This window comes from Dipodomys merriami, unplaced genomic scaffold, assembly GCF_024711535.1.
Source record: "Dipodomys merriami isolate MVZ:Mamm:240054 unplaced genomic scaffold, mDipMer1.0.p SCAF_3, whole genome shotgun sequence".
In the NCBI taxonomy this organism is placed as follows: domain Eukaryota; kingdom Metazoa; phylum Chordata; class Mammalia; order Rodentia; family Heteromyidae; genus Dipodomys; species Dipodomys merriami.
The window spans coordinates 38,393,203-38,419,033 of NW_027204492.1; the positions used below are offsets into that span (position 1 = coordinate 38,393,203).

A 25,831-nucleotide genomic window follows, 5' to 3' on the forward strand; every position below is an offset into this window, starting at 1 on the left:
ATGCATCTTAATGCATCATGCATCTTAATGCATCCCTTCTAATCCTTCCCCTCAATCCTACTTCCATAGAATATGTATTGAATATTATGACTGCATTCTCCCCTCTTCCTCTTTTTTCACCTACCCCCCTCACCTGGTCCGACACTTTTCAAATACTAGTTTCTTGGTATTCATTTTATTTACAGTTTGAATTCTCCCCTTCAAACACTATACTTTGGTTAATACACTTGTCTACACTTGCATATGACCCTGCATTTACTTGTACATCTATAAATTTGTTCTAACTTAAACATCTGAGAGAAAACATGCATCTTTTCTCTCTCTGGGCCTGACTCATTTCACTTAACCTATTTTTCCCAATTCTATCCATTTCTTTGCAAAATAATGTAATATTCTTCCTAATGGATAAGTAAAATTCCATTGTGTTCATATACATTTTCTTGATCTAATTGTCTATTGAGGAGCATCTGGCCTGTTTCCTTACCTTGGCTATGGTGAATAGTGCAGCAATGAACAATAGGGTTGTATAAGTGGCTTTACTGTATTCTGGTTTGTAATCTTTAGGATAAATGCCTTAGAATTTTTTTTCTGGAGTCTCCAAACTGCTTACCAGAGTGGTTGAACTACTTTATATTTCCACCAACAGTGTATTACAGTTCCTTTTCCCCCACATCCATGCCTGTATTCCTGATGATGACCATTCTAATACTTTTAGTTACTTTGCTCTGTCTTTTTTGTGTGCTGGTCCTGAGATGTGCCTGGGTGGTGTCTCTTAGCTTTTTTTAATCCAAGCTGGCACTTTACCAACTGAGCTACAGCTCTAATTCCAGTTTCTTATTCATTAATTGGAGATAAGTCTCATGAACTTTCCTGCCCAGGCTGGCTGGCTTTGAACTGCAATCCTCAGATCTCCAGAGTAGCTAGGATTATAGGTGTGAGCCACTAGAGCCCGATGACCAACTTCGACTTCAAGAGTTAAAGTAATTATCTCCAGGGACTCTTTCCTGACCAATTCTGGGTTTGGTGCTCTCTCCAGTGCTCTGGTAGCACCTGGTTCTTCCTTATCAAGATACTTACCAGAGCTGGGAAGGTGGCTCAGTGGTAGAGTGCTTGCCTTGCATGCATGAGGCCCTGGGTTCGATTCCTCGGCACCACATAAGCAAAAAGAAAAAAGCCGGAAGTGGCGCTGTGGCTCAAGTGGTAGAGTGCTAGCCTTGAGCTGAAGAGCTGAGGGACAGTGCCCAGACCCAGAGTTCAGGCCCCACGACCAGACCCCCCCCCCAAAAAAGATACTTACCATACCAAATCGTAGTCATCCATCCCAATGGTACAGGACTTTGTCATACTCATATTTTCCCAGTATCCAGCACAAAATTTGGTTTGTGAAAATGTACTGAGGGGTACATTGAAGGTGTGTGCACTTGCCTGTCTGCTGAATGTGAACTGGATAATGTTGTCACCCTGGCTACTGGGGACACACAGAGGGGCCTGGAAGGTTGACAGGCGCTCATGTTACTTACAGGTAGAGCCTCCAGCCATTTTTCTCTAGGTGCCCCTTCATTCTTTTGGGTCCTGCTCAGCTCCCCCTGGTGGCAGCTTGTCATAACTGCAGGCCACATGAGCCAGGAGGTGGCTGCCCAGGCATTGTTCCCCAGGTGTCCCTTCCTTCCTTTGGCCCCTGCTTAGCTCCACCTGGTGGTAGTTAACTAGCATTGCAGGCCTCTTCCCAGGAGGGGGGCTGCAGGGACTTGCGTACTGCGGAGATGGGGAAAGCAAGGGAAGCTTCGGGTACAGGATAGCCCTACCCAGCTCTGCTCTGCTGCTGCACAAAAGTCCTCATTTTTTGTATTCTTCCAGACTCAAGATCCACAGAAGTTGAGACTAAAACTTGGCAAGCTTTGGGGTTGTATATATGAGAGGCAGAAAACCTCTGCTTAATGTACTTGTGTGTCCATGTGTGCACACATGTGTCAGTTCTAGGGTTTGAACTAGGGCCTTGGCACTGTTCCTAAGTTTTTGTGCTCAAGGCTAGTGCTTTAGCACTTGAACCACAGCTCTACTTCTGGCTTTATGTTGCTTTAATTGGAGTTAAGTTTCATGGACTTTCCTGCCCAGGCTGGCTTCAAACTTCTAAGATCTTGGCCTCCTGAGTAGCTAGGATTACAGTGTGAGCCACCAGGTTAAAAAAAATAAAACTTTGCCGGGCGCTGGTGGCTCACGCCTGTAATCCTAGCTACTCAGGAGGCTGAGATCTGAGGATCGCGGTTCAAAGCCAGCCCGGGCAGGAGAGACCGTGAGACTCCTATCTCCAATAAACCACCAGAAAACCGGAAGTGGCGCTGTAGCTCAAGTGGTAGAGCGTTCGCCTTGAGCTGAAGAGCTGAGGGACAGCGCCCAGGCCCAGAGTTCAAGCCCCACGGCCGACAAAAAAATAAATAAATAAAATAAAAATAAAATAAAATAAAACTTTAATTTGTACTAGAGACTAAGCTCGAAGGGCACAAGGTTGTTCCACAAGTGCTTGACCACTTGAGTCACATCCCTAGTCCAAAAATAATGTGCAAAACAAATGAAATAAACCAGGTACCACTCGCATACATACTACTACTCAGGAGGCTAGATTTAAGAATTGTGATCTTCTGTAATGATAGAGCATAAAACCAGGCTCTGGGCTTCTAGAAGCTAATCAGGTGAAGGTTGTGTCTAATGACCAGAGCTACAAGGGAAGGGAGCCGATTTTACTTCCCAACCTAGGATAATGGCGGGTTATTTTTTACACATGGAACATTTAGCATGAATAAATAGTCTCTAATCTGGATAGTGGGCTCTAGGCCAATAGTACAAAGATATTTTCCCTCAGCTTTGTAATTCTGGGGTTAGTGAGGAGCCACCCATTACCAAATTACCGTCTAGGTTTCTTTCCTCTTGTGATACAAGGAGCTAGTAAGAGATGACAGGATGGTAAGCCAATAGCAAAGACAATGATCTTTTTCTTTAGAATTCCAGGCTAATTCTAATAACCCTCAGGTTATTAAGGGCTCTTCGCCATCAATGCACAAACAAGTCAACATTTCTAGTAGAAACCATTTGAAATTCAACCTGGAAAGAAAACTGAGTAGCAGCCCCCAACTGAGGGCTGTGGGGACTGACAGCCTAGGTCCAGGCAATCTATGGTTCTAGGCATGAGGAGAATCTGGTGATGGCTTTTGTCCAATTACAGGTAATTTTCATAACTGAAATTAAATGCCAAACACTGAGGAGTGGATATAAACTACCACATTCGGAAAGAATATTGGCTCAAAATGAATAAAACACAGAAACTATTTCTCCTTGTATACGTAAATATCTAATTTGGTCCCCAGAAATAAGCAGTAGAGAGCCAACAGACATTATATTTCCTATGATTCCGGTATGGGGCAGAGAATTAATTTTATCTAATCCTCAGCAAACCCCAGAATCTTTGTCTTGCAGGTGAATAAAATCACTGCATTATTTTCTGTTGTCTTAAGATAGTTAAGAATTTGGAGGGGCTGGGAAGGTGGCTCAGTGGTAGACTGCTTGCCTTGCATGCCTGAGGCCCTAGGTTTGATTCCCCAGCACCACATAAGCAAAAAGAAAAAAGCCGGAAGTGGCGCTATGGCTCAAGTGGTAGAGCGCTAGCTTTGAGCTGAAGAGCTGAGGGACAGCTCCCAGGCCCAGAGTTCAGGCCCCATGACCGGACCCAAAAAAAAAAAATAGTTAAGAATTTGGAAACAAAGAAAATCACTGGGAAGCAAGAATTACTTCTAAGCCAAACCTTTGGGAGAGAAATCCGTGTAAATATAATACAGACCCAAATCACACACAAACACTTTTATTAGTTTTCTCTACAACAGACATTAACATCAGTTATTGGCCTCAGTTCACTTGAGGCCAAATGGATCCAAGGAAAACAAATGAAAATTAAATATTTAAATTAGTTAAAAGGCACTATATAAGATATCAACTAAAACCTACAACCACAGTGGTAGCAGGCTGAAAGATTAAACTACAGCAAATTATCTAGTGTGAACATTAACAATTACACAGCAGGAAGCAAGATTGTATTGCAAAAGACTACAGTACAATGACTAGTTGGGCCCAAGATGATATTTGGCCAGGAAAAGGTCAAGATAGCTGAATGTAAATCCAAATAGAAAGGAATAGGTACAAAGGAGTATCCAAGCTATACACAGTCAAGCAGATGATGATGATGGATCAGGCTTCTTCCTCCCAAGACATATTTACTAGACTGAGCTACCCTCCATCCTCACTTCAAGATCCTGCCTAACAAATGCTTAAGCTGAACTGCTTGCTTCTGCCTTACAGGGGACTCAGCTACCAGGACTAGGTTTGAGGTTGCTCAGACCTGCTTTAAGGTATTAGGCCTTGGAGAATCTATCTCACATAGGCTGGCTTTGTTGCTAGTTACTTGGAACAAAGAAAAAAAACCAATAGTATTCACATGCAAAGGGGTCCAAACTTTGTCAATCACATTTAAACCACTTTGCAGAACAAGCTCAAAAAGTCTGCAAATGTTACAGCAGCTAGGTAATGCTGCAGGGGTTATAAATTATGACCAAGGAAGCCAGGATAGGATAATTCAGGTAGAAAATCTCAGCATTTCATCTCAATTTGCCTTTCCCCAAATTAGAATCCACTAACTCTAATATACCATGTGGGATGTAGAAAGCTACACTGGAGCAAGCTAGATCTTCTGCTAAATTTTTCAAATACTAAGAGAAACCAAGGGAGAACAAGGGGTGGGGTTAACTTCAGTTTTAAAAAGCCTCAGAAGTTATTCTATTATAAAGGGACATGGCTGAACAGGTAAGAAACAGATTCTCCATTGTGAGTTCTCCTGATGGCTTCTGCAAGGATCATAGAGATGTCGATCACCTATAAAAATAAGAAAGGTAGTACTTAGGGGCAGAGCTAAATAGTCCATCTGTAGCCTGGGCTGGTGAACAGGCAAGTAAGTGCTCTCCCTCAAGAGCCTATACTCAGCTATATTTTCTTTTTTAATTTTTTGGGAGGGTGAGTGGCTTGAACTCTGGGCCTGGGCACTGTCCCTCAGCTCTTCAGCTCAAAGCGAGCACTCTACCACCTGAGCCACAGCCACAGCACCACTTAGGATTTCTGGTGGTTAATTGGAGATAAGAGTCTCACAGACTTTCCTTGCCCAGGCTAGCTTTGAACCATGATTCTCAGATCTCAGCCTCCCGAGTAGCTAGGATTACAGGCATGAGCCACCAGTGCCCGGCTCTACATTTTCTAATATGTTTTACTATAACCACTTAGGAAAGTGGTCAAATTACCAATGATGGAGGAAAAAATCTTGATTCAGGCACATCAAAATGGTGATTCCCCTTCTCAAGGGAATCTTCAGAATCCAGCTATCTAATTCAATGTTATGTAATAACCTCCTAAATTCTTGGCCTTGCTATTCGTATCCTCACCTGTATTTTGGAGCAATGCTTCATCTTGTCCTCCTGAGGTATAGTGTTGGTGACTACAACTGCTTCAAAGCAGGCATTGTTGATGCGAGAAATGGCTGGGCCAGAAAAGATTCCATGAGTCAAGATTGCATAAACTCTGGTGGCTCCAGCTGACAGAAGTCTAGAGGAAAAACAGTTGATTTGGATTAATCTTACATGTCATATTGAATAAAGCAAAAGAGGAACATATTAGTCTATCATAACAAAATACAATAGACTGGGTAGATTAAGCAGACTTATGTCTTACAATTCTGGAGGCTGGCAAATCCAAGGTCAAGGTCCATTTCAGTTTTTTTAACCTCAAGGTGGAGCCTCCTTGCTGTGTGCTTTTACAACCTCTTGAACACACACCAGGACAGTGCCAGCAAGCTCTCTAGCAGTTTCTTCTCATAAGGGCACTAAGTTCGTCAAGAGGCCTCTGCCATTGCAGACATCACCTACATCAAAATAGCTCTCACAGGCAATCTCCAAATCCCATCAGATTTGGGGCTATGGCTCCACAGGAAAATTCGAAGGATTCTGTAAGAACACATTCTGTCCTTACTAAGGAGAGAAATCTACACTAAGCTACCTCTTGGCAGAAGTTACAACCATTTTCCTTAGTAAGCCTCTGTTCTTTTCCCTTTCTAGAGAAAAAGTCTGAGCCCCTGAAAGTGAGTGCAAGCAACAATATTTGCAGTGGGTTGTGCCATGAAGTGATAGAAACTATCATGGTAAGCTGCTGTCATTGTAAGCAATTGATCTGTTACAATTAGTACATCAATTACCTAACTAATAAAGGATAAATCAACTTTAAAAATGTAAGTAAACTCAAGGATCTAAGCCAGGAATCACAACACCTAAATACATTTTTCAAACTTTTCTTTGCCAGTACAAGGGGGCTTGAACTCATGGCCTCATGTTTGCTCAGCCTGCTCACTCACAGTTGGCACCTCCATTCTGGCTTTTCGCTGATTAATTGGAAATGGAGTTTTACGGACATTTTTTGCTGCCCAGGTTGGCTTTGAACCACAATTCCTCGTGTGTGACTTCTCAGTAGTGAGAATTATAGGCTTGAGCCACTAGTACTTGGCTAGTTTTGGCACTTTTTATATACTAGTCACAGATATTCAGGAGTTTACAAAACCACACAGAAGCTAGGCACTGGTGGCTCATGCTTGTAATTGTGGCTACTCAGGAGGCTGATATCTGACGATTATGGTTCAAAACCAGCCCAGGCAGGAAAGTCCATGAAACTCTTATCTCCAATAAACCACCAGAAACCAGATGTGGTGCTGTGGCTCAAGCGGTAGAGCATTCACCTTGAGCTGAAGAGTTCAGGGACAGCGCCCAAGCCCAGAGTTCAAGCTCTACGACCAACCAAAAAAAAAAAAAAAAAGAACAAGTTTGAGCAATCTCATTTCAAACAATAGCTGGGTGTGGTAGGGATCCATCTGTCATTCTAGCTACTTACTACTAGCTACTTGCAAAGCTGATATTGGGATAGTCTAGATTCCAGGCTAGCCTGGGCAAATGTTATCAAGACCTTATATCAGTCTTGGTAGAGTATGCCTGTGATCCCAATTATATAGGAGAGAATTGGGTGCATGGTTCAAATTGTAGAGTGCCTGTTCAGCAAGAGCAAGGTAGTGTTCAAACTCTAGTACCTAAAAGAAAAAAAATAGCTATATAGGATGGTCATTCATAAGTAGGAGGATCACAGTCCAAGGCTGTCCTGGGCAAAACCTAAGACTATCTGAAAAATAAAATACTGGGGGATTGACTCAGATAGTAGGGTGCCACCTAGTAAGCACAAAACCCCAGAATTCAAAACCTTAGCACTGCAAAAAAAAGGTACCAAAACCATAGAACATTTTAACAAACAATGCAGCCCATAGTGGGCTGAATTGTAGGCAATAGGTCGAGTGAAGCCTAGCTAGTTTTAGGAAGATTAGTAAGTACAAAGCTAATGAATATGATAAACTAGGGAAGCAAGAGACTGGTGACTGGCATGAAGTAAGTATTATTTTTTAAAGTGCCAGGTAAAGCAGTCACGAGGTTAAGATGAAGGATGGCACCAGCAGAGCTCTTATGCCTGTAATACAAACTACTCAAGAAGCTGAGATATAAGACCTTGAGACTCTTATCTCCAGTTAACAACCAAAAAGCTGGAATGGAAGCTGTGGCTCAAGTGGTACAGTGCCAGCTGAGAGTGGAAAAGGAAAGGTAAATGACAGCATGAGGTCCTGAGTTCAAGTCCCATTACTGACAGTTATCCCTTCAAATTCTGTTTTAAAAAACTACCTATCTCCCTTTAATTCTATTCCAAAAAGAAATCAGCCAGCTGTAATCATTCAGAGAGCAGTTAGGGTTTTGCTCCTAATCACCAGCCCCACAACATACTTGTCAGCTGCATGGCAGATTGTGCCACAAGTGTCAGCCATGTCATCAACAAGGATAGCCACTCGATCCTTCACATCTCCTACTAGTACCATGCGGTCTACTTCATTGGCCTTCTTCCGCTCTTTGTGAATCAAGGCAAAGTCCACATTCAACCTGTCTGCAATAGAGGTCACTCTGTAAAACAGGAGATGATATAAGTTAATTTAAATACACATGTATGAGGCTTTGAACACAGAAGAATTGGCCGGTAGAGCTAGGATAGCATGGTAGAGTGCTTGCCTAGCATGCATGAGGCCCTGGGTTCAAGTCCCCAGTACCACACACACAAAAGAATGGGCTGCTTCCTGGGAGAAGAATACTCCTTGAAACCAAACCATTCCCAGGGCTGGAAGAAAGCATCTCAAAGACAAACACACAAACTGGGTTTTATTTATTAAATCATGCCTTTTATAGGAATGTGTTACTCAATTTGGATAATCATTCATTTTGGCCAGAAAGTAGACAGATACCCTCACCAGTCTTGGTAAACAATATATGATAAAGCACATTACTTTAATGGACTGGCAGCAGAAAATCTCACTAAACTAAATAGGGAGTGCAAAAATTATCCCAATTTCAATTGTGGAAGAAAACTCATGACTGTGGATGGATGCAGTGAGACGTGAACCTGAAGCTGGTAGGAGAGGAGCAGTGCCCAGCCTGTTCCAATGCTCATGCCCTCATTTCTTCCCTCTGTGATGGTGGCCAAACATCCACCCAGTCATTGTCAACTGTACCTGAACACCAAGCTGGGGAATTCCTTTTATGAATGCTAGAAAGAAAGTGATACCAGTTAACCAGACAAACTGGGCTTATCTCTATACAGCCAAGGCTATCTCTGAATAAAACACTTCTGATTTGTTTCCTGATTACAAACCACATATTGAACCACAATTAGAAGGTGGGATAGAAGACAAATCTGTCTGGTGACAAAGTACCACACAGTTCACTCAACCAGAGAGGGAATTAGGGGTAAGTAGCAGCAGGCTATCCCAAGTGATGTGTATCAGTGCTGCACTGGGCCATCTTTGTTATGCTTGAAAAAGAAGCTCTGCTTTGGTTCGTCATGTCCTATTCCTTTGCTTATGCTATATTAGAGATGGTTTGAACCACTACTCTACACAAATTTACTCTTTGATGTAAACAAATTGTATCTTGTATTGTCCTTTATTCCTACTTAGGTACCTAATATCAATAGTAAGCAGTTTGCCTAGAATGATTATCCAAAGTAAATGAGTATCAAGTTATCTCAAGTATCCCTGACTGTGCTCAGTAGCCAATGGTCACCATCAAAGCAGAAAAGACAGTCAATGAAGTATGGCTGTGCAGCTTACAATCATGCAAGAATCCTTACCTACTCCCGACAACCTGCCAAGACACAAGTAACAGCCACAAGGGCCACTTGAAAAATCCTCAACACTATAAGGCAATCACAATGAAAAACTTATCAAAATCACTAAAGCCATCTGCTAAAGGGCACTTTCTTAGACCAAACTTGAAAGAAATCCTGCTCTATTACTTGAGAAGTGACTATTTCCCAAATCTTCTGGCATGATGTGAAAAAAATGCCTAAAAGTTAAGAAACAACTACCAGGGTAGGGATTTTTTTTAAAATATTGTCTCTAGTATCGCAGATGGTAACTAGTGATTACACAGGGTTCATCAAGCCATACATCTGGCTAGATAACAGAACTCAAGTTCTCAGCTTATAAATTACTGAAATTAAAGAAGCTGTTGAGAAAGTCATTGAGGATTTGAATGACTTAGAAAGTCCTGAATTAGCTTTTCCTAATCATCTGTGCTTCGTAGCTTCTTCATTCTATTTTTCCAACAAGAAAAATACATGTAAAATCTGGAACCTGGAATCCTGGCTACTCAAGATTCTGAGATCTGGAGGACTGGGGTTCAAAGTCAGCTTAGGCAGCAAAAAGTCCAGATTTCATCTCCAAAGTAATGACCACCAAAAAGCCAGGATGGAGGCATGGCTCAAATGGCAGAGTACCATCTGAGCAAGTAAGCAAGAGCAATCATTGCCTCAAATTGAAGCCTCCATAGAAACAAAAATCAACAAACACTCTGTGTAATACATTTGTATGCATTATTGAGGACTCCCCCACTAAGAAAATCAAAAGCTGTCAAGCTGGGTCTTAGTGGCTTATATCTATAATCTTAGCTACTCAGGCAGAGATATGAGGATCAAGGTCCAACCAGAGTACACAAATTCAAAAGATTATTATCTCTAATCAGTAAGAAGATGAGAAGTAGAAGTGTGGATAAAGGAAAAAAGCATCAGTCTTGAACAGAAAAAGGTAAGCAAGAGCATGATGCCCTGAGTTTTGAGTTTAAGCCTCAGTACAAGCAAAAAAGAAGGAAGACCACTTAGGGAGGCTGAGGCTCAGATCTGAAGATCATGGTTCAGGTTGACCCATTGTAACAGTGAGACAAAGAAGGGGGTAACAATGCTCGATAGGAAATGTTCTCATTACCTTATGTAACTGTAACCTCTCTGTACAGTATGTTCAGTATTTAAATTTTTTTTAATATTTTTTTTAAAAAGCCAGCCCAGGCAGGAAAGGGCAGGAAAGTCGCTAAGACTCTCATCTCCAATTAACCACCAGAAAATCGGAAGAGGTGCTGTGACTCAAGGGCTAGAGCACTAGCCTTGAACTGAGAAGCTAAGGAACAGCACCCAAGTCCAGAGTTCAAGCCCCATGACTGACCAAAAAATTTATAAAAGGAAGAAAAAAATCAAGGGTTTTTATTTATATCTTGTGAACTATAAAGTACTATACCAGCAATATCTGACAATGAATTTGCTTAGAAGTTTAAGGTAGTGGCTTTTAAATTAAAAAAAAAAAATCACATGGTTAATAATAAGATACAGCAAGCATGAGGCCCTGAGTTTAATCACAAGTAACATCAAAAAATGCCATACTTTCAGGGCACTGGTGGCTCATGCCTTTAATCCTAGCTACTTGGGAGGCTGAGATCTGAGGATCTGGTCTGAAGCTAGCTGGAAAAGGAAACACTGTGAGGCTCTTATCTCCAATAAACTACTCAAAAAAGCCAGGAGTGGTGTTGTGGTTCAAGTGTTAGAGCATTCCCCTTGAGCAAAAAGATCAGGGACAGCTTCCAGGCCCAGAGGTCAAGCCCTAGGATCACACAACAAAAAAAGCCATACTTGTACTATCCTCCATGGTTAATTTTTTTTGGTCAGTCATGGGGCTTGAACTCTAGTCCTGGGCGCTGTCCCTGAGCTCTTCAGCACAAGGCGAGCACTCTACCACTTGAAAAACAGCGCTACATCCGATATTCTAGTGGTTAATTGGAGATGAGTCTCACAGACTGTCCTGCCCTTCCCTGCCTAGGCTGAATTTGAACTGTGATACTCAGATCTCAGCCTCCTGTGTAGCTATGATTACAGGCGTAAGCTACTGGTGCCCGGCTGTTTAATGTTTTAATCCCCAGGATCAAATGGTCTAACCAACAGCCTTATAAAAGGTATGTAAAAGCTTGTTTATCTACTAATATGAGGTTCAATAACAGCTACCATTCATTTCCCTATCAAATTATCTACCTTTTCATATAGATTTATAGTAGTAATGTTAGGTCTATAGTGACATGACAGTCAAGCTCACAAGACCATGACTGTTTAGGGCTCCCTTTTTTTTTTTTTTCAAATAGTAACACAGGTCAGTAAAAGAGTAAATCTGTATGTCCCTACTGGGAATCAGAAGTTCATACAAACTACATCACTTTGTGATACAATCATCTGAACGACTTCTTAGCACCCTAGACTTCTTAGCACCCTGGAAATCACAATAGTTTGCAGCCATACCTCTTGGCTCCGCCTGCATCAGGTGAAACAATAGTGCAGTTCCTCCATTCAGAGATGTTCTCTCTAATCCACTTCAGGACAGCAGGCTCTGCATACAAATTGTCCACTGGGATATCAAAAAAGCCCTGGAGCAAAAAAATCTGGATCAGTCTGGCTTCCTTTGTTCCTTCTCACAGCTAACAGTTAGAAAGTAGTGACTTACGTGGAAACTACCATACTGCAACTTTCAAAGATCTACTCAGGGATGGTCAGCCAAGATCAGCAAAACCATCCTTTAGCCATCCCATGCCTGACCACAGCAACATGAATGAGCCCCTCTGAAGAACAGCCAAGTTCAGCAAAGGCTGTAAAAACTGCCCAGCCAGCATGCACACTCAGGAGTTACTAGTAAATCACTTCTAAATCCTATAGTATATACATTTGGTGGAAGGTATTTATTACAAATGGCAAAACAGAAGTCAGGAAATGGGTTTTGAGTTTATACAAATTAACTTGTATTAAATTATCCTTATTCTATAAAATAAGTACAATCCTCTGTACTATATATCTTACTGCATTGTCTTAAGACTTTTAAACAATAAGGCTTTGAACTCTATTAAATAGTGTAAAATAAATGGAGTATTCTACTCCCCTTAGTCTGGGTTTCTAAGAAAAAGCACATTCTATAACTTTAAAAAGGCCTCCTGTTCAGAATCCAAGGAAAAAGTGTGGAAAAATACAGCAGTGGAACACACTGGACATTGATGTACTGATTACCTGCTGCATGTAAACTTATAACCCCTCTGTATATCACTTCTATAATAATAATAATAAATTCTAAAACACAAGCCTCCTGTTCAACCTCAGACTGTGCCTTAACTATAGAATCATGTAAATTGTGATGCTCATTTGAAAATTTTCTATCAGTTGGAACCTCTAATATAAATGGAACATCTGACAAAGTTTCATGATCTTTGTTAACAGTTGACCTGGTTAGTCTCTGTACATATGTCAAAGTAACTGTCTTAATCCTTGGAAAAGTACTGCAATGGAGTTTGAGTCTTATTCCATAACTGTAACCCATCTCTATATCACCTTGTTAGTAACAATAAAAAAAATAAGAAAGCTGAGTGCTGGTGGCTCACACATGTAATCCTAGCTACTCAGGAGCCTGAGATCTGAGGATCGCAATTCAAAGCTAGCCTGGGCAGTGAGAATCTTTATCTCCAATAAACCACCAGAAAACCTGAAGTGGTACTGTGGCTCAAGTGGTAGAGCACTAGCCTTGCCTTGAGTTGAAGAGTTGAGTGACAGCACCCAGGCCCATAGTTCAAGCCCCATGACCAACAAAAAATAAATAAAAATAAAAAAGTCTTATTACAGCATGTAAGGTCTTTGTAAAAGGCTAATGTCTAGTCAACACATATACTATACTTTCAATCTATACTTTCAATCTACACTTCATGTATACTTAAAATGTAGGAAGAAACACTTTAAGTATATATGAATGAAAATGTAAGTTATTGCCCTCAAGCAATTTGATTATATTTTCAACATTATAATGTTGCAACAACCCTTATGCTATGGGTGCTAACAGCACACCTTGCATTCTTTTCTAGGTTTATATTAAATAAGGTTAACATTTTTGTTCGTATCTAGCTTACTTGAGCTATATATTTGGGCAGTTTTTGGTTCCTCTGATATTTTCAGCCCTCAAGCTCCTCAAAGAACTGGGACCACCATGTCTGGCTCTCCTCCCATCTTCCTAATCCCCTATATTTAGCTTCTACTGATACCTGAATCTGAGAAGCATGTAGATCCATGGTGATGATGTGATCTGCACCAGCTACAGACAGCATATTTGCAACCAGCTTGGCTGAGATTGGAGCCCGGCTCTAAATGGAAAGAAAAAAATTGAGGAACACTTCATTTGCTTGAGAAATATTTATTAAGTACCTACTCTATTTAAGGAACTGTGCTACAAGGAAATTCATAGAAAGCAATGTGGCACTCTGAGTAAATCATAATCTAGAACAAATATTAAGTGCTACATCTTTACTCCAACTGGACCCATTGCAACAATGAGATGTACAAGTCGTATGTCGAAAACCAACTTTGGTGGGGGGGAGGAGGAGGGCTGGATGGGGGGGCAGAGAAGAGGGGGAGATGGGATGGGAAGGGGAAACAAAGGAGGAGGCTACAATGCTTGATAAGAAATGTACTCATTATCTTGCCCATGTAATTGTAACCCCTCTGTACAGTATTTTCACAATAAAAAAAAATTATCTTCCTAACTTCACATACCTAGTTTCAGCCTTTGGGGCCTCCAGTGTTCAATTATTCAAACTCAGTATTTAATAGATAAGCCATTGATCAAGAGGGTGTTTAGGGGGCAGGGAAAGAGCAACATGCTTTTGGAGGTGGCTACTAGGTATGAGGGAGGTGGGATAACAAAGAGAATGAGGATTCATATGATCAAAGTAGATGTTTACAGTATGAAAATAGAACAATGAAGCCTGTTGAAATTATTCTAGGAAAGGGATAAAAGAAAGTATGACATTGTGAGATTGAATGGAATACATTGTAAATACATGGAAACCAAACAATGAAATCCCCTCCTGTTAACTGATTTTTGCTAATGAAAAATTTTAATAAAACCTTTTAATGCACTCATACTCATACTTGTATAACAAACATCTCACCTGCCAAAGTTCAAAAATGCATCACATGGTAAAAGCTGTTTACCTTGTATATTATACTACTGACTCATCTGGAGGTCAACTTTCCAATAACCTCAACTCCCTTCAATAAAGGTAGATTTAAGTACTGCACCCTGTACAACAGCAAAGTCCACTCTCTTTACACTCTCAGAATAAAATTATCTGTCCTTTTCCCTATGTATTCTATGTAAAAATTGGACAAGAATCAGTCATTAGATATGTGTTTTATGTACATGCTGCATCCTCTAATATACCAGACATGAAACTTTATGAAGGTCACAATGACGGTCCTGATCTCAAAATATTTTTTTTCTTTTTGTTGGTCATGGGGCTTGAAATCTGGGCCTGGGCAATGTCTCTGAGCTCTTCAGCTAAAGGAGAATGCTCTACCACTTAGGCCACAGTGCGACTTCTGGTTTTCTGATAGTTAATTGGAAATAAGAGTCTCACGAAAGCCCAGGCTGGCTTTGAACTGTGATCCTTGGATCTCAGCATCCTGAGTAGCTACGATTACAGGCCTGAGCCACTGGTGCCCCGCTCATAATACTTTTTTTTTGGTGGGGGGGGGGCAGTCATGGGCCTGAACTCTGGGCCTGGACACTGTCCCTCAGCTCTTCAGCTCAAGGTTAGTGCTCTACCACTTGAGCCACAGTGCCACTTCCTGCTTTTTTTTCTGCTTATGTAGTGCTGAGGAATCGAACCCAGGGCCTCATGCACGCAAGGCAAGCGCTCTACCACTGAGCCACCTTCCCAGCCCCCCCTTTTTTTTCTTGTTGGTCATGGGGCTTGAACTCTGGACCTGGGTGCTACCTCTGAGCTCTTCAGTTCAAGCTAGCACTCTACACTTCCGGTTTTCTGGTGGTTAACTGGAGTTAAGATTCTCATGGACTTTCCTGCCTGGCTGGCTCTGAACCATAATCCTCAGAACTCAGACTGAATAGGTCGGATTACAGGTGTGAGTCACTGGCAACTGGCTTGTAATGCTTTTGAGAGATCTATTATACTTGTATTTTGTTCCTTGAGATCTGTTCTCACTGTTGGCCGGGCTGTCCTTGAATTCCTGGGCTCAAAGAATCCTCTGGTCTCAGCTACCAGAGTAACTGGGAATATGTATATAAAGGTACTCTCAGTGGTAAAGTGCTTGTTTGCATGCATAAAGCCTGGGTTCGATTCCTCAGCACCACATAAGCAGAAAAAGCTGGAAGTAGAGCTGTGGCTAAAGTAGTAGAGCACTAGCCTTGACTGAAGAGCTGAGGGACAGCATCCAGGCCCAGAGTTCAGGCCCCACAACCGAATAAAATTAATTAATCAATCAATCAATCAATCAATCAATCAATCAATCATCAATCAATCCATATCCAATAGAAGTTGGATAGAGGACTGATGAGAAGTGAGGTTGATCAGAATACATGGTACACATATGGAAATTATAGACCTTTCCTGTGTACAGCTAATGGATGGTAATAAAAATAAACAAATAGCCTGGTGCCGGTGGCTCAAGCCTATAATTCTAGCTACTCAGGAGGCTGAGATCTGAGGATGACGGTTCAAAGCCAGCCCAGGCAGGAAAGTCCGTGAGACTCTTATCTCCAATAAACCACTCAAAAACCAGAAGTGGTGCTGTGGCTCAGTTATAGAGTGTTTGCATTGAGCTGAAGAACTTAGGGACAATGCTCAGGCCCAGAGTTCAAGTCCCACAACTGACACAAAAAAGCAAATAACTTCCCCCTAAATACTATAGTTAAAGAATATATTACTAGGGCTGGGAAGGTGGCTCAGTGGTAGAGCGCTTGCCTTGCATGCCTGAGGCCCTGGGTTCGATTCATCAGCACCACATAAGCAAAAAGAAAAAAGCCGGAAGTGGCACTGTGGCACAACTGCTAGAGCGCTAGCCTTGAGCTGAAGAGCTGAGGGACAGCGCTCAGGCCCAGAGTTCAGGTCCCACGACCGGACCCCCCCAAAAAAAAAAGAAGAAGAAGAAAAAGGGAAAAAAAAGAATATATTACTATATAATACTCCTCCTTTCACTGCTTAAGAATATGCTGAGCATCAGTGGCTCATGCCTGCAATCCTAGCTACTCAGGAGGTTTATAACTGAGGATCATGGTTTAAAGTCAGTTGGGCAAGAAATCCACAAGACTCTTATCTCCCAATTAACCACCAAAAAGCTGGAAGTGGTGCGGTGGCTCAAGTGGTAGAATGCTAGCTTTGTGCACAAGTGTTCAGGGACAGCGCCCAGGCCTTTAGTTCAATCCGCAGGACTACACAAAAAAATCATAAAATAATCTGGACTCAAGGTACAGTTCAGTGGTAAAGCAGTTGCCTAGCATAGAAAGCTCTGGGTTCAATCATCAGCACCAAACAAAGGAAGAAAGATTCTGCTCCTACCTTATCCTTCTTATCCTGCCGAGCATATGGAAAGCATGGGATGACTGCAGTAACTCGGCTGGCTGAAGCAATCTTACAGGCATTAATCATGATCAAAAGCTCCATTAGATTGTCATTAATTTCACCACAACCACTCTGAACAATGTAGACATCTTCTCCACGTACGCTTTCACCAATTTCCACACTAAAATAGACAAAGACAGCATAAGAAAATATTTTTTGAGAACTATATTGTAAAGAAAGTCTAAAAACCATAGCTTCTCTACAAGTATGTTATGGATGGGCCCCTCATGCTTTATGAGTTCTTCTGAGGGAGTGCCTATACAAGAAGCAGCTTACAAACTCTATACACGTGACATGTCATGAAAAAGGTTGGCTACTTTACTCAAGTATACAAATAATTGGACCCTAATTTCAGGAAGTGACCATATGTTAACAACACACATCTGATACATCACCTGAGACTGTTACATAATTCATATATTGTGAAAGTAGGAATACAATAATTAATGAATAACCAGTTATAAACTTCATAGGAAGTTAGGCTAATTACAGAGTAGGGCTATAATTTACCATATAATGAAAAGTGTCAATACCCATACTTGGGTCTGGTACATAGAAAAACTTGGAATCTAAATAAAAATCATTAGCAATGTAGCTCAATGGCAGAGTACTTGCCTAGCAAATGCAAGCCCTATGTTCAATCCTTAACACAAAAAGGGGAGTAGGGGCTGGATTTTTAAAGAAATTACTTCAGGGGCTGGGAAGGTGGCTCAGTGCTAGAGCGCTTGCCTTGCATGCTCAAGGCCCTGGGTTTGATTCCTCAGCACCACATAAGCAAAAAGAAAAAAGCCGGAATTGGTGCTGTGGCTCAAGTGGTAGAGCGCTAGCCTTGAGCTGAAGAGCTGAGGGACAGCGCCCAGACCCAGAGTACAGGCCCCATGACCGGACCCAAAAAAAAAAAAAAAAGAAATTACTTCAGTAATATCACACAGCAGCACCATTTTCCCAATAAATCCTGTAGGTGTGGCAGGGAGTAGGGGGAGTGAGGTCTATAGCAAAGCAATAGAGCAGAATGGTCAAAAATTCTTACTAAGCAACAGAAAACCTTACTCTAAAAAAAGTCAACAGTTATTAAAAGATCTATTCTTGTCTCACTCTTGCATGGCTTCAGAAACTACTCAGTAGGCTGGGAATGTGGCTTAGTGGTAGAGTGCTTGCTTGGCATGCATGAAGCCCTGGGTTCAACTCCTCAGTGCCACAAAAACAGAAAAAGCCAGAAGTCGCAGTGTGGCTCAAGTGGTACAGGGCCCAAGTCTTGAGTTCAAGCCTCAGGACTGGAAAAAAAAGAAAACTACTCACTATATATGCTTTATCAAGATCACTTCTCCCAAACAAAGAGCAACCTCTGGTAAAATCAGCAGAGGTAAGGTAGGCATATAACTTGGCTACAAAACACTTGCCTAACATGTATTAAGGAGGTAGGCCTTAGGATCTATCCCCAGCACCATGCAAAAACAAAATAAATAGGGAAAAAAAAATAAAATCAGGAAACAATTAAAACAGAAAATGAGGTTCCTGGCAAGAAAAGAAAACCTATTTGTTTAAGGTATCTAAGGATAAACCTTCCTTAGTCATTGAATGCAGAAAAATAATTTATCTTATGGTCCTTATACTTGATGTGAATTATTCACTCAAGTGACTAAGTTCTTGCCAAGTGGTGGCACATGGTCCAGTAATCCCAGTACTTGGGAGCCTGAAGCAGGAAGATGGCAAGTTTGGGGCTATATAGGAGGACTCTGTCTCAAACAAAAAGAAAAAAAGTCAGCCAGATGCTAGTGGCTCATACCTATAATCCTAGGTACTCTGGAGGGGAAGATCTGAGAATCATGGTTTAAAGCCAGCCTGGGCAGGAAAGTCTATGACTCACTAATCTTCAATTAACTACAAAAAATAAAAAGCCAAAAGTGGAACTATCGCTCAAATGGTAGAGTACCAGTTTTGAGCAAAAAAATCTCGGGGACAGTTCCCCGACTCTGAGTTCAAGCCCCCGGATGGGCACAAAGAGAGAGACAGAGAGAGCGTTAGAGACAGAGATAGACAGAAACAGAGAGAGACAGAAACAGAGGGGGGGAAAGGGAGGGAGGGAGGGAAGGAGGGAGGAGGAGAGGGAGAACCTAAGTACTTGCCTTGATCACTAGAAAAATAACAAAATAAACAAGCAAGCAAAAGAAGAAAATAACCATAGAATTCAAATCAATAAAACTGAAACAGGAAAACAGAAAAAAAAATCAATGAAACAAAAAGCCAGCTCATGGAGGGGTTGCTATACCTGGAAGAGTAAGTGACAGCTTTAGTAGAGAGCTCTGCGGAAGAACTAATGCTAACTTTCTATAATCTTTTCCAGAGAACAGTAGAGGAACATTTCCAACACATTTTAAGAGCTACTACTCAAGGACACTAAAATGAGACAAATATAAAAGAAAATCACAGTGGTAGGAGGAGAGGTGGGCGTGGCTACCACATGGAACAGGATATCTATTCAGGGACAGGGCCATTTTGTACTATTAATTATTACCAATGTCAATATGCTGGTTGCATTATACAAGTTTTACCATGAAATGATAAAATAGAAAAACTTTACAATGGGAAGTTTGGGCAAACAATACTAAACTGTTCTTGCTCTGTATTATTTCTTACAACTACATGTAAATCTATGGTTATCTCAATAAACAACTCTTTTGTGGCAGAGGCTTGAACTCAGGACCTGAGTGCTGTCCCTGAGCTTCTTTTCACTCACGGCTAGGGCTCTACCACTTGAGCCACAGCTCTTCTTCAGGCTTTTCTTTTAGTAATTTATTGGACATAAAGCTGGGGTGCCTGTGGCTCATGCCTGTAATCCTAGCTACAAAGGAAACTGAGATCTGACGATCATGGTTCAAAGCCAGCTCAGGCAGGAAAGTTCATTAAGACTGTTATCTCCAATTAACCACCAGAAAACTGGAAGTGGCACTGTGGCTCAAGTGGTAGAGTGCTAGCCTTGAGCAAAGAGGCGAAAACTTTAGTGGCTGGGAATGTGGCTCAAGGGTGGAGTGCGCACCTCAAATGCATGAAGCCCTGAGTTCGATTCCTTAGTACCACATAAACAGAAAAAGTTGGAAGTGGCTCTGTAGCTCAGTGGTAGAGTGCTTGCTTTGTATGCATGAGGCCCTGGGTTCGATTCCTCAGCACCACAAAAGCAGAAAAAGCCTAAGTGGTACTGTGGCTCAAGTGGTAGAGCACTAACCTTGAGCTGGAAGAGCTGAGGGACAGCACCCAGGCCAAGAGTTCAAGCCCCATGACCCCCCCAAAAAAAGAAATTTTGTCAATATTGAGAATAGACAAAATTTTACTATGTGTAAAAAATTTTAAATCAAATTAGGATCTCATACTAGCAAAAATTTAGAAGAACAATAACTCTAATCATAAAATAATATTTCTCAAAATGAACTCCAGGAAATAGGGGAAAAATAAAACCTAGAACAAAATTTCTAGACAGACAAGTTAACTTCTGAATTTTAGTTCCATTCTCTTGCATTTCACATGGGGCTTGGATGGCTCATGTTTGTAATCGTAGCTATTCAGGAAGCTGAGATCTCTGGATCAAAGTTCAAAGCATGTGAGATTCTTATCTCCAATTAATTACCAAAAAAGGAGGAGGTAGAGCTCTGGTTCAAATGGTAGAGTTCAAACACTGAATTTGAACAAAAGATCTCATTATCTAAAATTATGATGTAATTGGAGGTGTGATTCAAGTTCTACAGTGCTTGCCCAGCTAGTATACCATGTGCAAGGGTCTGAACACCACCAATAAATAAAATTATGACCTAACCTCAGTTACTCATGCCTGTAAATAATAGCTACTTAGGAGGCTGAGACCTGGAAGATCCATGTTTGAAGCCAGCCTGGGCAGAAAAGTTTGAGACTACATCTCCAATTAACCAGCTGGAGTTGTGGCTAAAATAGCAGAATGCCAGCTATGGAGCAAAATAGCACAGCAAAAGCATGGGGGGCGGGGGCTGGAGTTCAATCCCTGGTACCAGCAAAAAAAAAATAACAGTCCCCAATAGTCTCTCCAATAAACTACAGAATCAAAAAGCTTGAAGTGGAGCTGTGGCTCAGATGGTAGAGTGGTTGCCTTGAGCAAAAGCTCAAGCAGAGCCTAGGCCCTGATTACACCCCAGGACCTGGCCAAAACAAAATCAATAACAAAACAAAAAAGAGAACTCTTTAAACAGTTTACATTTTCTACAATATTTAAACATAAATATAAACATCTGGGAGGCCTATAATCCTAGTTACTCAGGAAGTTGAAATCTGAGGATTGCAGTTCAAAGCCAACCTGAGCAGGAAAGTCTGTGAGACTCTTATCTCCAATCAACTACCTTAAACCAGAAGTTGTGCTGAGGCTCAGTAGTAGAGCACTAGCCTTGAGCTGAAGAGCTCAGGTATAGCATTCAGGCCCTGAGTTCAAGCCCCATGACCAAAAAAATAAAAACAAAACAAAACAACAAAACAAAAAAGGTGAGGCGGGTCTGGTGGCTCATGCCTGTAATTCTAGCTATTCAGGAGGCTGAGATCTGAAGATCACAACTCAAAGGAAATCCAGGTAGTAAGTCCGTGGAACTCTTTTTAAATAATTTATTATAAAGGGGATGAACCGAGGTGTTACAGTTACATAAGTAAGGTAACGAGTTCACTTTTTAAACAATGTTACCCTCTCCTTTATTTTCTCCCACTTACCACTCCCCTCCCCCCAGACTATAAAGTTCATTTTCAACTTAGTATCTAATGAGTATCATTGTTGCATTAGTTCATCCATTGTCCTCCTGTTTCTGTGATTCCCTTTCCCTTCCATGGATCAGATAAGCCTATATACAAGAGAAAGGATACAGAAAACTAAAACAGAAAGAAAAAATACAAATAATTGCATAGAGGACATAGTAAGAACCTATTCCCAACTCTTGGAGTTCATGTTGATATACTTCATTATATATGGTCCTATGCACTTAGCAATTGGGCTATTGTGATCCCCTGCTAAGAATAGACACATTCTAGTTGTTACAAATGAGGGAAACCATGCAACCTATTTTTTATCTCCAATAAACTACTCAGAAAATCCTGAAGTGGCACTGTGGCTCAAGGGGTAGAGCTCTACCCTTGAACAAAAGAAGCTCTCAGGGCTGGGATGTAGCTCAGTGGCAAAGCACTTGCCCAGCAAGTGCAACGTCCTGGGTTCGATCCCCAGTACCAAAAAAGAAAAGACAAAAAAATACAGTTAAAAAAAAAAGAAGAAGCTCTCAGACAGTGCTCAGGCCAAGTTCAAACCCCAGAACCAAAAAATAAAAAATAATAAAGTGAACAATTTATCTTGGGTAGTGGAATTAGAAGGGTGATTTTTCCCCCCAGTCGTGGGCCTTGAACTCTGGGCCTGGATCCTGTCCCTCAGCTCTTCAGCACAAGACAGACAAGCGTTCTACCACTTGAGCCACAGTGCCACTTCTGTTTATGGGTGGTTTATTGGAGATAAGAGTCTCATGGACTTTCCTGCCTGGGCTGGCTTTGAACCATGATCCTCAGATCTCAGTTTCCTAAGTAGCTAGGATTATAGATGTGAAATACCACTCCCTGCAAGTCTAATTTTTTCCCCATATTTTCCACAATACCATTACCACTCCTACCCCTCCTTGCCAGCATTAATTGTTGTACTTAATTATGTATTAAGCAGTGTTCTAGGAAAGTTACTCCATTCTCATTCAATCCTCAAGATAACTATAGATAGGTAGATTTTAGGTGGATTCAGCTTTATAGATGAGATTATCACAGTATAAAAAACGTTTTAAAAAGGGGGGCTAGGAAGGTGGCTCAGTGGTAGAGCACTTGCCTTGCATGCCTGAGGCCCTGGGTTTGATTCCTCAGCACCACATAAGCAAAAAGAAAAAAGCCAGAAGCACCACATAAGAAAAAAGAAAAAAGCCAGAAGCTTGAACTCTGGGCTTGGGCGTTGTCCCTAAACTCTTCAGCACAAGACAAGCGTTCTATCACTTGAGCCACAGCGCCACTTCCGGTTTTTGAGTGGTTTATTGGAGGTAAGAGTCTCACAGACTTTCCTGCCTAGGCTGGCTTTGAACTGAGATCCTCAGATCTCAGCCTCCTGAGTAGCTAGGATTACAGGCATGAGCCACAGGCGCCCAGCTAGGAGATGAGAATTTTAGAAATATTCTTGCCCAAGTTGCATTCGAACTGTGACCCTCAGACCTCAGCCTCCCGAGTAGGTTAGGATTAAAAGCATGAACCATTGGCACAGGGCTGGAAATGTAGGTTTTATATAGTTTTATATAGATTCAGAACATCTATAGAACCAAATAGCTACTTAAGCTAGAAACAAGCAAATTAGCCAGTGGCAATTATACATGTTCGGATTAATTAAAATAAATCGAGAATATTAAGTTGCTTTCCAAAAATGTAGCTTCAGGTTTTGTCTGGTATGTAGCACTACAGAGGGCAGAAGGATTAACACATGGAGAAAATAGTCTTCATATTTTCCCTGAAACCATTGGAAAAGGATTTAATAACCACAGCAGCCAAAGAAACCTTGGAAAGAAAATATTGTTCTTAGATTTTTCATCCTTTTAGAACAGTGAGCCAAATAACCTTTTATTGCTTATAAAAAACAAACAAACCATTCTTGTCCCCTAGATATGCTGCCACTCAAAGTCTAGTCCCATTTCTTCTTTATTAAGGTCCAGGGAAGCATAATGTTGTGGTCAAAGTTCTAACAGCAGCTTGCAAGCCTGTTAGGCTAAGGGATTGCCTGGTTACAGATGTTATCAGTGTTTGCACCATCATTTACATCACAATCAGCAGCTCACTATTCCTGAAGGATATCCATTACAGATGAATACTTCTATAGGCCTTTAAAAACCATAAGGAAATCAGCTTAATGGAAAAAAAAGAGCAAAAAATATTTCTAAAAATGTTTGAAGTAATTTTACGTAATTGAACTGATCATTAAGCAAAAGACTCCCTAACTGATTAATACTGGCTTGTGGTTTGATTTGATCAATCAGGTACCAACAAAACACAAAGTACATCCATCAGAAGCAGAATAGTTCAGTTTTAGCAGAAAGGTTCCTGGGAACAAACAAGGTAATCAAGTAATCTCTCAAATATTGAAATGAAAGGATGGATGTGGGGAGGGGGAGCAAATGGCAAAGCTCTGAATAAAAGTTAAATTACAACGCACTGTTCCATAAGAACCTGTCGTTATTTTTAACATTCAGATATAAGGGTTCTCTCGCAAAGTCTCCAGCCACCCCCCCCCCACCCAATTGGATAAAATGGTGTTCCTGAAAACGTGCTGATGTGGTACTGTAGCAGTAGCTACATTGGAGAAGGCCAAGGGGTCTATTTTTTAACTGAGGTTCCCTAAGTGTTTCAGTATGAGTCGAGATGGAATGCAGATTATCAAGGAAGGGTGTAGTTAGTGCATCAGTTTATTATCCGATTAACTAGACTTAAGGATGGATTGGATTATACGGTAGATGATTCTAAAAATGTGAATAACCAATACTTGTCAATCTAAGGGACGTTATCGGTACTATTTTCTGCGCCTTCAGTACCTATCCTTAGTTTCCGTCAATACCGAGCCCGACTGATACGATTTCGAATTGGCAAACTGCTTCTCAAACTTCTAGAAAAGACTATCGGGGGTAAGAACGCAGTAGGCTCCCGATGTATACTAAGTCTATGAGTGGAAGCGAACCCAGTCTCGTGGGTGGCGATTCAACCGGGAAGCGACAAGCCACGTGTCCCCATGGCTGAGGCTAAGCCTGTCTTCCCTCCTCTCCCCTGGCTCAGGGCAGCCACCATCCCCGTATTGGGTGTCTCCCCATTTGCCTTCAAATCTAACAGCTTTACCTCAAAACTCCATCTTGACACCACCCCGCCCACCACACCCTGAAAACGAACGTGACCCCCACCCCCACCCCGGGCGAAAGATAAAATAACGGAAACAGCGCGCCGAGCGCTCACGCCAGGGGTTACCGCTGTTACCCCCTGCCAGAGTTCCCCGGAACTCACGCGGCTGCCCCACGCCCCAGTCCCCATGTATACCGCAGCCCCCGCGGCTGGGGCAGGTGAGGTCTGATGAGGATCTAAATTTTGTCCTTACCATGTCTCCTGATTGCTGAATTTCTTAGTCACCACCTTGCCTAGCTCCAGGCCCAGGCGGTCAGCAATTTTCTGAGATAAGTCTTGGTGGGAGCTACCGCTGAAGATTTTTATATTCGGCATCTTGGACAGGTATCCTAGGCGTTCTTCCCTCAGAGGCCACGGATGCTGCTGAGACCAGAAGTGAGGTCTGCACAGACACTTAATACTAGCAGCCTCGCGGTGCTACTCCGCCATCTTGCATTCCCGCCCTGCGCGCGCCTCTAAATTACCCAGCGCTGTAGGGCGGGACCAATTGGGAAGTCCACACCCTACCAGCTCTGATTAGCGGAGTAAGGGGTGGGGGCGGAGTCTCTGTGGTTTCGCCTCTCTTCAGTTAGCACTGGTATTAGCCTGAGGCTAGAGCGGGGATGAGGTTTAGAAATAGTCCCGCCTCCCGTTGCTCGGCAGTTGGGAGAGGGAGCTAAAAGAACTGAGATGTTTCACAGGGAATGAAAAGATGGGGTGGGGAGAGGATGGTGACGCATTGGGACTGATCTTCCCTACACTTTCCTCTTCTTCTTTCTCTTCTTCAGCACAAAAAACTATATTTGGCTCTGATTTACTCTTTCTGGGTTTTAGGATGTGTTTTAGATTTTTTTTTAAGATGGCTTATTTGCCTCAAACTGGGCATCCTGTCCTGCCTTAGGGCTGCTAGTGGGATTAAGGGCCTGTGCCACCATGCTGAGCTTCTGCCTTAGGGTTGTCTTCCCGAAAAT

The 25,831-nt window shown here is 41.8% G+C and overlaps 1 protein-coding gene across 1 annotated transcript; it reads right to left on the reverse strand.

The window, feature by feature from the left end:
• Nucleotides 1-3,837: 3,837 nt before the first annotated feature.
• On the reverse strand, nucleotides 3,838-25,325 carry Prps1 (phosphoribosyl pyrophosphate synthetase 1). The gene is made up of 7 exons (XM_070039959.1): nucleotides 25,075-25,325; nucleotides 16,863-17,046; nucleotides 13,551-13,649; nucleotides 11,776-11,900; nucleotides 7,899-8,072; nucleotides 5,478-5,637; nucleotides 3,838-4,917 (listed from the first exon to the last, which is right to left on the reverse strand). The coding sequence occupies exons 1-7, from the start codon at nucleotides 25,194-25,196 to the stop codon at nucleotides 4,825-4,827; spliced, it is 957 nt and encodes a 318-aa protein (XP_069896060.1). The 5' UTR covers nucleotides 25,197-25,325; the 3' UTR covers nucleotides 3,838-4,824.
• Between the last annotated feature and the right edge of the window lie 506 nt (nucleotides 25,326-25,831).